The sequence below is a fragment of the Penicillium odoratum genome, assembly GCF_028828045.1.
Source record: "Penicillium odoratum strain IBT 22623 chromosome Unknown utg000006l_segment0_segment0, whole genome shotgun sequence".
Lineage (NCBI taxonomy): Eukaryota > Fungi > Ascomycota > Eurotiomycetes > Eurotiales > Aspergillaceae > Penicillium > Penicillium odoratum.
The window spans coordinates 2,583,268-2,596,026 of record NW_026643148.1 but is presented as its reverse complement, the minus strand read 5'-3'; the positions used below and the strand labels follow the sequence as shown (position 1 = coordinate 2,596,026).

The following is a 12,759-nucleotide window of genomic DNA, read 5'->3' as shown; positions in this document are numbered from 1 at the left end:
CCGAATTTGGTGAGCTCGTCATCAGAACTACCATATGGGATCCAGGATAGTGACTGGCCTTTGTCTCTTACTGACACCGACCGTCGAGCACTTCAGTACTATGTCAGAACTATCATTCCTAGGATGGTCCTAAAGACAGCCAGATGGTCAAGTTACTCATATGTCTTATTCATGTGTCTGAAACATCGACTCTTGGCTCATTTGCTACTATCATTTTCTATCCGAGACATGGCAGAGAACCACGAGACGGACCTGATCACGGCTGCTCTGGAACACCACCAAGAAGCGCTAAACTTATTTATCTCCCATCTTGCTACTCTGAACGCGCATTCCTGGGTTACATTCCCGGCCTTGTGGTTCTTCATTCTCTATGAACAGACGTACGGGGAGGACCCGAGGGTCATGGAGGCGCATCTTCGAGGAGTGAGGGATGTCATTGCATCTCACGGCAGGACAATTCTGGCATCCTCTTTGATTGACGATGGTAGCTCATCTGGTGAACCGGAAGAGAGATTTCGGGTCCCTCCTAAGATGATCAACCGGATAGCTTTGTGGACTATTCACCAGGACGCAAAGGCATCGACATTCGGTCTTGGCGGGAGCATGATATATTTGCTGAATGAGAAATATCCGGACTCAATAGACCGGATATTCGAGGATTCGAGCACGGCCTTACAAGATGCTTGGGGCTTGATGTACCCCGCCGTTGAAGATCTGTGGGATAGACAGGTCCATGAGATGTTCAGATTGGTCCACGAGAACACAATGCTACGGTATCAACTCGCCAAGATAGAGAAAGAGTATTATGAAGATGAAGGAAAAGGAAAAACATCACGCAAAATAATGCAATTCGGCCGCGATTTGAAACTCCTGGAGAAGGTATAGTGCCATGCAAGCCACTCGTTGACTTTCTACTGCCCAGGAAATATTTAAATTTGACTAATCCTGAATATACTAGAAATTCTTGCCCTTCATGGAACCTACTCTTTCACGCAGGATTGAAAGAAGTGCGCTCCTCTCGAATATGTGCGTCATAGTAGCCGAGTTCCTGGCCCTAGTTGTCCAATATGAAAGATTAGCATATGATGTTCAGTCTTTGAGCCTTCCAAAACTTCTCCAGGTCTGTGCAAGTCTCTACGAGTACGAGGGCCCGAATTTTTTACGACATGTGGCATGGGCTTTGTTAGTTGCTGGGTTTGAGACCGAGGACTCCGTCTACCAGTCCTGGATTATTGAGAGGTTCGCGCAACTCCAAAAGAGTGGGAATAACATGAGGCAAGCCATGATTCTTTTACAGGCGGTGTTTCTGGAAAAGCGGACTTCCACGAAGCCTATACGGTATAGTGAGTGGCTTAGAGATGACCGCTTCAAGAAATTCTCCATCTAGTATTACAGAAAAATCAGTGTCGAGAAAATTTGCATTAATTGTGATCCATAAAGATATCTACAGGTCTACTGACGAATAAACCAGAAGCCGAAAATGTGACGGTGCAGGAAATTCGTACATGTGCGAGGAATCAAGTATACATACAGGGGTGCGAACTAAAGAGGGAGCACGACGGAAAAGGAGATACATCAAAACATAAAATAAGAGAAAAAAGAGAGTTCCAAGGAGAAATAAACCCGTATCAAAAAGGGCTCTTAGGTATTGACGAATAGCACATGCAGGCAAGACAAGGCAGGTGAAGGGTATGTATGCATGCATGCGTTAGAAAGGCATGACGGCAAAGCAGAAATATCTTTTTAAAAAAAGTCAAGGGGAGGGAAGTATACCAGGTCCTTCGAAGGCTGTGCCGTTATAAAAAGCCCTGTTGTCTCCCCAAGAGTATCAAGGTGCATCATTTTAATCATCCATGGGCTTGTCTTCCAGAGTCACGCCCTTGGGCTCGCTTTCGGCAATGCTGCTGCGGTTGCTATCAGTACCCGTGGCACCGACGGCAGCTCCGGTCGGGAAGCTCGATAGACTTCCGAGGCCGGGCTTGCGAGTGTACCGGCCACCAACGGAGCGAGGAATGGAGGCACGCTTTTCAAATTCGGTGGCTGTAGCAGCTGGGGTGGGTGTTGGGGTAGGAGAATCATCTGAGACGGTCTCCGGGGGAGGAGAGGGGCTCTCAGAACCTGAAGAGGCACTGTCACTGGTAATAGCTGCCGAAGCCGGAGATTCGGTGCTACCATTAGTTGCAATCTCGGCGACATTGGTGTTCACAGTTGGAGGGTGCTCGGCGCTAGTAGGAGATCCATTCGTGACGGGAACGTCGAGACTGGGGCCACGGCCCGGGGTTCGGCGATCGGCTGGGCTGGCCACATTGACATTGATTGGGAATCGGCCAGTCTCAGAAGCACCACTGGAACGGTCTCGACGATGCCGTTGACGGGTTGAAGGGCTAGTTGCCCGGCTGCGGTTGACAATAGCGCGCTGGCGAGCCTCCATGGCGGCACGTCGGTTGCTCTCATCGGTACTGATTGCCCGAGGGCGACTGGAAGTTGATATTCCCAGCGCACTGGACTGGCGCTTCAACTCGCCAAAGATGGTGTCCTTGTGAGCAAACAGATCACGGATCAGGCGGTAGCTGTGACGCTCATCCATGGTGAGACTGCTCTCAGTGCGAGGGCGAAGGATGCATGGTGACAAAACCTGTGCAAGTGCGGTAATATACTGTTCATCGGCCGAGGTCAAGTCAATCAAGCGTGTGAAATGGGTCATGATGGCATCAAGCGTGGCAATGTTGACGAGACGAAGTTGTCCAAGAGTACTTTGCAGGACCTTAATTCGCCCCTCTTCCGTGGTCTCATGAGCGGTAGTCGAGTAGATAGTTTTGACGATTTCGTAGACTTGCGAAGAAACCAGAGAGTCTGCGGCAAATCAGTGTTTGTAGTTTCTCAACATCGCTAGAAGATAACTAACCTGGCAGTTCAAGAAGGTACAATTTCAGAACGCTAGCAACTGTGGGTATTTCAAATGCTGGGAGGATCTCATGATAGTCCGCTTTGCTGTTGTTCAGAGCGTTGCGCAACTGATGCGTATGGGTCAACTTAGGGTTGTGCAGCCAGATAGCACGACGAGCCTCGTCACCCTCAAGTTCGGGGTAGCCTGGGCACAAGTTAGCTCATTTTCCTTTTCGATCATTTGGCCTGTCTTACGGTTGTCCAAGTAGGTCAAAAGTGTCGTCACCAAAACTGGGACACGCTTGCGGTCCACTCGAGCTCTAGCTTCAAGATCAACGCCGAAATTTTGTTCTGTAGATAATCAGTCTCAGTTTCAGATGCAAGTACGATATTCGCATACCTTCAACTGATCCATAGTAATTTTCGTAGGCCTGTACCCGGGGGACAAACCCTCCGGTACGGTAGTTCTCCAGGAGATATCTTAAATCTCCCAGCGGCTGAATCGTTTCCTGATACAGCATCATATGATCGACGGTGCTCTGAAGATTGGGAATGACGTTGCTAATGGCACCAGAAAAGTCAAGGACCACAGCCTTAATGGCCTTGAGACGGTCTAACTCGCACTGCTCCATAAAGCGCAAGTTGTCAATGACGTCTTCCTCGAGGCGGCATCGAATCTGATCGAGCTTTCGCACGCCAGCCTTGTACCGTTCATCGGCCTCCAAAGCCTCTCTCCGTAGCTTCTCTGCCGGAGTCTCATTCGGGTAAGGGTTGTTGAGGGGATTCCAGCCAGCAATCATCTCCGAGACGGCCGAAATTGGAGAATCAACTCCGTCTTCGCTGGAAGAGGCCGCAGAGGTGACTCGCATCAGAGCCTTCTTCTTCTCAGGAATGCCAGTGAGTTGGAAGACCCTGGAGCGCCATTGGTAGTTCATCTTTGAGCTGTTGGCGAAAACACTACCCATGTTTCCGACCAAGCGCAAGAAGCCCCCGTCCACAAGATCCTGTCCGATGCGTTCTGCCTGAGCCAGGCTAGAGGCCTCCATGTATCTCTGAACATACTCCACGATATCCGCACCGGTCGAGACATTCTGGTATGTACCAATGATAGGCACCCTGGCCTCACCAATCCTGATGTTGTTCAGCATATGCAGCAGAATCTTCTTGATATCCTCCGGAGAGTAGACGCGATCTCCCAATTCAACCGGCTCCTCCTCCTCGGGCTCCTCCTCGGTGGGAAGGACAATCTTCGGCGTCGGCTTAACCTTAGGACTTGTCTCTGGATCCTGGAAAGCAAGCTTGTTCTCTTCCTCCAAATCCTCTACCACCCGACACTTGTTGAAATAAGTGCTGCGAAGCTTCTTGACCAATTCAACCTGTTTCGCATGTTCCTTGATCCGCGCCTGGAGGTTGTCATGAGACGTCTGGACCCGATATTCATGCTGGTCACCCCAACGGCGGAATGGAGCCACGACAAGTTCGCGAATATTGTTGGCGATCTTCTGATGATTCCGAGAGGCCTCAACCATCTCAGTTCGGACACCTTCGTATGCCTAAAATAGAAATGCGCCGTCAGTCCGGTTCAAGCCAAGTAATGCTCGCAATGCTTTTCCATTCTTCATACCTTTCTCACACTCGCACCGTCATCTTTGCCGAAACCTGCAGCAGACAGCCGATCCACGCTTGGCGCGATGTCTCCCATGCGAAGACCGTACTGTTCCTCGGCATCTGCCCGCATAGATGCGATCATCAAGATCTGCTTATTCTCCACCACTCCCTGCTGCAACTTCCCATACAAGACGCCGAGACCCGTAGCATAGTCGGGCGTCCAGAACGAGTCCGCAAAGCCAGGCATTGTGACGGCGACCGGCAAGAACACGGTTCACGCAGAAGAAATTAATTCAAAAGTGATCGGCAGCCAGCCAGGAGTGAGAGATGATAATCGAGAGAACGGTGGGTGGAATCCGAAGCTGAAATTGACAGCAAAGATCGTTGGGCGCAAAGTAGGAGACTTCGGTGAACTTGGCGGGCCCGAGCTGAGTCTCCGGATTATCGAGATGAGTGAGTACAATAAAAATCAAAGCAGACCGGCTAGCTTGATCTTAAATCGTGCTGGGATGTAGTACCCAGGAAAAAGGAAGGTTAGGACGTTGCACTTGGCAAAGAAGAAATGAGGCTCGAGATGTGGATGGGATCCCGGGGAATGAGCGCGCGGCAGGTAAGCGCCAAGGAGCGGGCGAATAAGGAAGGGGAAAAAGAGCGAAACAGCGACCGGTGTGGCTCGAAGAACAGCAGATGGAAGAACACAAGAAGTTCTAAATGAAGGAAGGAAAAAAGGGGGGACTTGTTGTCTTGCAGGTGAAAGTTGCCTAATGATGTTGATGAATTTCCATCCGTTGGAGTGGCTTGTAATATTACGGGTTCATCTGAGTACAGAGTGATGATGTGGCTCCACCACACTATTCTGTACTATTTTTGGGAAAATCTTTTTGTGGATTTTGTTGGCAATGGAAATGAGAAGAAATCTTCTTCATTTCTTGGATTTGTCTCACTGGAACCAGAATATCATTGTTTTCCTCGACATTCTCATGAATATTTAACCCCGAGTCATACATGTGGTACCTGAAAGGACGCGACACCCGCCTCAGGCACATGAACTCAGCCGCCTTTTTACCCCGAAACTTTCAATACCGTAACATCCAATACGTACTAGTACTTAGTCCCGAAATGCCTGTGGAAATTGGACGTTTGATCGGCATGACGAAATGCACCAGTTGTCATTCTATAAGGATTTAGATATACTCTGATGTTTAAACCTACTTTAATCACCCAGCCTGAAATACAGAAATACAGAACTACGATAGGTACGTAGTAAGTAGTAGGCACTACTAGTAGTAGGTGCAGTGGGTACATGCCTAGGCCTTGCAACAGACATCGTAGGGCTGAGAAGTTACGTTGACAATCCCGAGGCTTAATAAACTCCAATATGCAGACCAACAAATTTCAATCTTCCTATCGTTCGAGGTCATAAATGAGTAACATATAAATTTTGCATCCTATCGTTATGGTATCTGAAATAATAAAGAACTTTGTGAGTCATAATAAAAAATATACCTAATGTGACAGCAGGCTCATGAGTCATGGCTCATTAACAGAAGAACTTGTAAACCTTCTTCCAGGCAGGCCACTGCTTCTGCTCGGCCATTTCTTGCTCAATAAGGTGCTGAATATCCAGGTCCCGACGACCAGTTGTCAGGTCCATATCGTGCGACCGGTGGACCTTGGTCTTGTACCAGAGCTTGTAGGGAATGTAAGTTGCCAGAATAATAGGCGCTGCAAGGTAAGCCTCGAAGAAGCTCTCAGTCCGTGCACCTCCAGTCATTTCGCCATAACCGACAGGAGCAAAACCGACCCAGAATTGAGCGATCAGGACCAGGACATTGAAGAGGAAGCCGATCCAGGAGCCGAATACGCCGGGTTGCGAACGGAAAGCTAACTCGTCGAGAGTGTGACCCTGGACCTTCCAGGCGCGACGGAATCGAATGTGGCAGAGACAAATGGATCCCCAGGTGAAAATGGATGAGAGACCCGAGATAGCCATCATCCATGTGAAAGCGGTAGTCTCCTGGGGCGATGCGGCGAGGAAGCAGAGCAGACCGAATAGGGAAGCGATCACAATACCCCAGATGGGACGTCCCTTGCGGTCAATATAAGCCAGGAACTTGGGAGCTTGACCCTGCTCGGCGAGGGCCGCGAGAGTCCGCGATGAGCCGTACACGGAGGAGTTGCCAACGGACAGCACAGCAATCATGATCACGACGTTCATGACAGAGGGCAGACCTGAAATTCCGGCGTTTTCAATGGCGATGACAAAGGGAGAAGCGTGAGCGTCGGCTGAAGAGCCACCCGTAACAAGGCGCTCGTCAGTATACTTGACCAGCAAGCCGACAATGGTGAGGGAGACAACATAGAAGAGGGAAATACGCCAGAACACTTGCTTGATGGCAGTGGGTAGAGATTTGCGAGGATTCGCAGTCTCCGCAGCGGCCAGACCAACCAGCTCAGTTCCCGAGAAAGCAAAGGCGGCATTCACAAAGACACTGCAGAGACCCTTGAAACCATTGTGAAAGGCACCTGGGTTATGCCAGTATCGTCCACCGATGTATCCTCCTTGAGGGCCACCGCCGCAGTTAATGACGATACCCAGGATGCTAGTAAGGAAGTCAGCCTTGAAATAAGATAGACATGTGGAACGTGGCGTTGAACAACAACGTACATAAAACCAATGACTGCAATGACCTTGATGGCTGCAAAGACAAATTCGGCCTCGCCATATCCACGCACACCGAAGAGATTGATTGCGACAATCAGAACCCAAAAGATTATGACCCAAGCAGCATTGGAAACATTCGGACTCCAGTAATCAATGGTGATGGAAGCGGCAACGATTTCGAGTGGTAAGACGATGAGCCATTGCATGGCATAGTTCCAGCCCATGGCAAAACCCCAAGCCGGATCCAAGAAGCGAGTAGAGTAGTGAGAGAAGGACCCAGAGACTGGGAACAAGACAGCCATCTCACCCAGTGCATGAACGGTAGTGTAAAGCATGACTCCAATCAAGATATAGGCAATAACGACTGACGCTGGACCACCCGTAGCCAGGACGGTTCCCGAACCAACAAACAGACCGGTACCTAGTGTGAATTATTAGCAAATGCATATCTGAGAATGTGCTGTCGTTTAGAATTCAATCATTAAGGCCATACCAATGGAGCCACCGATGGCGATCATCTGAAGATGACGGCCTTTTAGGCGACGTTGGAGTGGTGAGTGCGCAATATTCTGGGCCGCAGTCTCGAGATCGAATCCTGAGCCATCAGCTCCTGCCCCACGCTGGTTGACGACACGGGCATTAGGGTCGCGCTTGAAGCTGTCAATAATGCGCTGACCCATTCCCGCCTTTGTTGGTTGTGAATCGCCATAAACAGGCAAAGGCTCAGAGCCCGAGTGAGTTGGGACTTTGTCAGACGCGTACGCCTTCTCGTCCTCCATTTTTGCGAAATATCCCGTTTCAGGCCGAGAGAGGGAAATTTGGAAGTAGAGAAGTGGGAGAGGAAGGGGAAAGGGAGGGGAAGAGTGCAGGAAAACGAAAAAGGTGGGATGGCCTGAGGTTACGACAAAGCAAACATGGGGAAGGGATACATTGTATTTAAAGATTTTAAATGGGCCGAGGAATAATCATTAGGTTATTCGCTCACATACAAAGATCCCTGGATAATTGACTGTTCTGGGCTTAGACCCGAAAAGGGTAGTGGTCAATCCCAAATCAGCTTTAGCTTCAATCAAAGTTTCTACATTGATCAATTTGTGGCGATATTACAGGTATGTAGATTATTTTTTTTATGTATATTTTCTTTTACTATTTTCCATGACATCAAGTCCATTGATCATTGATCTATGATCATCTCAAGTGCTATCGGGTTGCTCGGGATGGCCGATGCCGGAAACGGGACCCTTTTGATACCCCAGATACCTAAAATCAGATTGAGCGATAAGATTAATAATGAAAAGAAATACTTTGAGTGTTTCATCCCTCGGGAACAAGACATCGAACGCCACTTTATCATCTGCGTGATTTAGGGGGATTTAGCCTGTCACAACGGGACGATCGCATGGGGCACAGTGCAATGCACCCGACTCTGCCACTCTGGTGACCCCAGTGCTTACAGCTGCTGACTCTGACTACCCTGATTATTTTATTTTTATTTGTGTTTAATCTATGACTAGTATCATGTCTACGAAACATTGAAAATGAACGACGATAACACCTCCTCTGGCTTGAGTGGAACTGACCAGCCAAGCTTCTGGTTGACCCAGAACAGCAAGAATCGAGGACCCGCTAATCTCCGCACTCACCACGCGATAGACAACCCTGACCCAATCAAAACCGCCATGTAAACCTAGTTGTAAGCCAATTCATTCACTTGAGAGGGGTGATGCTGGAACACTTTCGCTTCAGGCAGAGACTAGCTGAGCAAAATCAAATTGCCTGCTTGTTCAAATTGGGATTAGTGTTGGACAGGGATGTTTGTGGCTGTTCCGGGGGAAAAAGCTAGCTAGCTTGGACCCCCCTTCACTGTTCTGCCTATGGAAGACTTCCGACAGGGGTCAGTTTTGTTGGCGTGCGCCTTGGGTCACTCGGGCGTTCTGCATGAAAAAGCAAATCATAAAATTGTGGTTCCAGTGAAATTGACAAAGAAAGACTAGTAGGCCTCCAAGGCTGTGCTGTGCTTCGGCTTCGGCTTCGCCGGTTAACCATGTGCTATGTTCAAGTCCGAGGTAACAGATAAACAAATGGGAACCCTGGAACTACGCCGCCTAAACTCTATGCTGCTGGCTGGCCGGATGGCTTTATGGCGGTCTGCCACGGATATGCATGGAAGCCCGGGAGAACCAATGTTAAAGCAAGGGGATCACGCGGTTGGTCCATGGTCATTCGGTACAGCTCGTATAAAGGGGAACATAGCGCAGAATCCATGCGTCATTTGAGGTGTTTCATGGGCCGCACTATTTTCTTCCATATCCTGGATTCTGTAAGCTCAGCCGCCAAGCCTTCCGCGCCCCGTGAGGCTAGATAAAACTGGGGCCATTCAGATCCAAGTTGCGCGGTCGATCAACGACCTTCGGGGCCAGCTTGCTAGAAGTGGACCAGGGACTGATAAGGGTGGAACCCGAATAGTGGACCTGTTGATATGTTATCAACCTAGAGAGATATTCTGAGAGTCTGAGACCCAGAGCTTCGTTATCTTGTTCTTGGCACCTTGGCCGCGAAAACTTGAATGAAGTTTGTTGGGCCGGCTTCGGATGATCCCATCCTTAATTATGGCGCTCAGCAAGCGCTGTCACTGGCTGTCGATGTGAGCTCGGGGGCCACACGGTAGCATCGGGGCTTGGTGGCCATTTTAGTCGAGGTCTTGGCGCAGCTGGATCTTTGAATAGGACTATGGCCGTGGGATCTTGCAAATAGGGCCTAGCGGCTCGGTGCATGCAGGCGAAGAATTTCTCCAGAAGCGCCGACCTAGGCCCCTAAGAAGCTTCAAGCACCAGGCGCGCTCAATATTAGTCGAGGATGAATTAAAACAACCCATGTACATGTTTCTACATTTGTAATACAAACTTCTGTGCATGTGTATCTTGAAGAATACAAATTTTCTAATTACCCTTATACATGCCTGCGACCACAATAGGCAGGTGAAACAACCCGACCGCAATATTCTTCTCAGACCACAGGATCACACCACTCGTTCAGCTCAACCAACCATTCTACCTCCAAGAGCAAGACAGAGTCATACTTAGTCGCTTTAGAGTTGTTCCGCCCGACGGGGTCCCTTTGGTTATCCGGTTGAAATGCGGGGATGCGAAGTTGTTAGGTAACAGTTTCCACATCGCTCCCGTAAGTCTGGGGTAACGACACTCTATTGCATGGGAGCACGGCAGAAATGACTCGCTTCGATGATCGAATTGATTTGAAAGGAATTTGCATACGTATACACATGGCTCGTGACACGGGTGAGATCTGCATTGATTTTGACGCGCTGCTCTTCGTATCCGGGGAAATGCTTCCATAATTGAGGCTATTGTGCTATTTATTCTCATGCTCTTTGTAGTTGATGAGAAGTCATGTTCACGTAAAACCCTGGTTTTTGGACGTCTACCCCTCTATTACTTGGATACACCGCAGACTTTTCCGCTTTTCCCCTTCTCCTTCCACTTCTCTTCTCTTCTCTTCTCTTTTCTTCTCTTTCTTTTCTATTCCGCTATTTATCAACGAGGAGAGATCTTTGATCACTTGATTAATACGGCACAAAAGAAGGTAGAATACTGAATAATACCGAGTAGGAGACTAAGTAAGAGAATGAGTAGGAAATTTAGTGGAAGGTGTGGTCTAAAACCTAAGTAGGCGCCGGGCAAAAAGCGCGGCGGAAAGCCTCAAGTTATCTATACTGCGGACTATATCAATTCATGCATATCGCGGAAACCACCTGAGGGACCTCTCCCATAACTCTGAAAGTCCGAAAAATCCGGCTGAGCAAGATTAAAGTTCATTTGAGGACCCGCTACATGATACAATTCACCACAATATCATATTTGGAGATAGAAATATGTGGGGAAGTCTGGAGAGTATGAGGGGACGTCCGAATATGCGGTAATTTCGAGACCCGGGGGATCTGCACATGGCAGCAAGCTACCCCGGGATTCGGCGCGGATGTATGCAAGGAAGCTAGGCTTCTGGGAATTTAATTTGAGGATCACCCGTTTTTAAGCTAGAACACAGGAACAACCGGGGGTAGCCGTCCTTCGGCTGCGATAAGGCGTAGCACCTCTACCTATCACTGCAAATGTGGCGCTGGCTTATCAGTGGACTAACGCGAATATGAAAGGCGTCTCCCCCGGGATTCTTGATTGTAGGGATATGTATTGCCAACTAGTATATGCAATATTTAGAATGGTTTTCAGATCTGATCAATCGGTGTTTGGTGCCGTATTCCCTGCTGAGCCTGAACCTGATTCAGTTCTCGCCCATAGAGTAAGACTAAAGGCCCGATAAGACAAGATAGAAGAGTTGGAAGAACAAATTCATAAGTAGTGGAATTAAGTCTTTTTATCGGACTTTTCATGTCGTTGGATTCGGTATCATAACACAAATTTCTTTTCATTATTCCGCAAAGCACCCACCGTAGTCACCTAGCTGGAGATTGGGCCTTCTCCACCGGGAATCAACTGTGCACTGAGTCAGATCTGAAGGGAACAAGACAAACAATGGACTTACCATGCAGATGTTGTTTCCGTTTAACAAAAGCTTAGGCAGCTTGGTCTGAGCACCGGTGTAGTCGCTGTATCAAAATCAGTTTCGTCCAAGAGGTCAGAATTCAAGGAGCCAGAGTCAAGGCAACGCGCTAAGGGAGAAATCGAGCCATTTATCAGACTTTGATACTGCCAAGGCGTGGAAGACGGGACAAGGTCTGGCGCAGAATGCTGAATAAAGCTGAGAAGACCACTCACAATTCGGTGACATCTTCCATGACCATGTCTGAAGGAGAATTAGAAAACTGTAATTGGAACATGGCTGGACATAAAAGGGATACTCACTGACGTAGTCATCAAATCCGAGCAAGGTGCCCGAGAACTCTTTGCGCATGTTAGACTCTCTACAAACTAGCCTGATTGGAGCAATTTGACTCACCCTTGTCACCCTTCATGACAACCCAGATTCGGGAGCCGACACACTTGTCGATAAGCTCTATCGAAATGTTAGTGGGGTTGCTAAAGTGGAAATTGAGCGGACAAACCCAGCGGCAAGAGTTGAGAGGTCATGGTGATAAGAATATGATTTGATTCTAGGAATTTGAAGAATCTCTTTGGACAGCGTAACGATCAGAGATGGCGAAATGGGCTAGACGAGAGATATACAAGTTGCGGTGCATTTGATCTTTGGATTTCAGGAACTTGCTTTTATCCGGGCCGACGGGGCCATTCCCTATCAGGACTAGCGCAACTCCCCGGACTTGATACTCTGTGTTTGGACGCGATCCTAATTTTAACATGTATCTCTTCATTTTGCTTATTCCTGGACAATTTGAGAACGCAAGCTGATAAGAGAGCTTCGGTTTATCAAATAAATTTCGTTCTCGTGTATAGGCCACACTATGCTTGTTGCGCAGAATGCGAACGTGGGCGAGCCTTCCAGCGGGCCTGAGGTCTTCGTTGGCCCCGACAACAGGTGCCAATATACCTACGCGTTGTAGTGCGAGGTCATTGACCCGTGAGATTTCATGCCAGGGGTATTCGCTCCTGTTTAAAATTATTGTCTCT

General features: G+C 48.6%; 4 protein-coding genes across 4 annotated transcripts; 1 reads left to right on the top strand and 3 right to left on the bottom strand.

The window, feature by feature from the left end:
* Nucleotides 1-228: 228 nt before the first annotated feature.
* Nucleotides 229-1,387, top strand: N7520_009422 (uncharacterized protein; the record flags this gene model as incomplete). The annotated part of the gene is made up of 2 exons (XM_057143356.1): nt 229-879; nt 959-1,387. The coding sequence occupies 2 exons, from the start codon at nt 229-231 to the stop codon at nt 1,385-1,387; spliced, it is 1,080 nt and encodes a 359-aa protein (XP_056992644.1).
* Nucleotides 1,388-1,843: 456 nt separating this feature from the next.
* On the bottom strand, nt 1,844-4,741 carry N7520_009421 (GTPase-activating protein RGD2; the record flags this gene model as incomplete). The annotated part of the gene is made up of 5 exons (XM_057143355.1): nt 1,844-2,853; nt 2,906-3,091; nt 3,142-3,237; nt 3,287-4,439; nt 4,511-4,741. The coding sequence occupies 5 exons, from the start codon at nt 4,739-4,741 to the stop codon at nt 1,844-1,846; spliced, it is 2,676 nt and encodes an 891-aa protein (XP_056992643.1).
* A 1,293-nt stretch (nt 4,742-6,034) lies between these two features.
* On the bottom strand, nt 6,035-7,938 carry N7520_009420 (amino acid permease GAP1; the record flags this gene model as incomplete). The annotated part of the gene is made up of 3 exons (XM_057143354.1): nt 6,035-7,097; nt 7,163-7,580; nt 7,653-7,938. The coding sequence occupies 3 exons, from the start codon at nt 7,936-7,938 to the stop codon at nt 6,035-6,037; spliced, it is 1,767 nt and encodes a 588-aa protein (XP_056992642.1).
* A 3,693-nt stretch (nt 7,939-11,631) lies between these two features.
* N7520_009419 (RNA-binding protein LSM5) lies at nt 11,632-12,261 on the bottom strand (the record flags this gene model as incomplete). The annotated part of the gene is made up of 6 exons (XM_057143353.1): nt 11,632-11,667; nt 11,717-11,780; nt 11,950-11,977; nt 12,037-12,075; nt 12,131-12,187; nt 12,237-12,261. The coding sequence occupies 6 exons, from the start codon at nt 12,259-12,261 to the stop codon at nt 11,632-11,634; spliced, it is 249 nt and encodes an 82-aa protein (XP_056992641.1).
* Between the last annotated feature and the right edge of the window lie 498 nt (nt 12,262-12,759).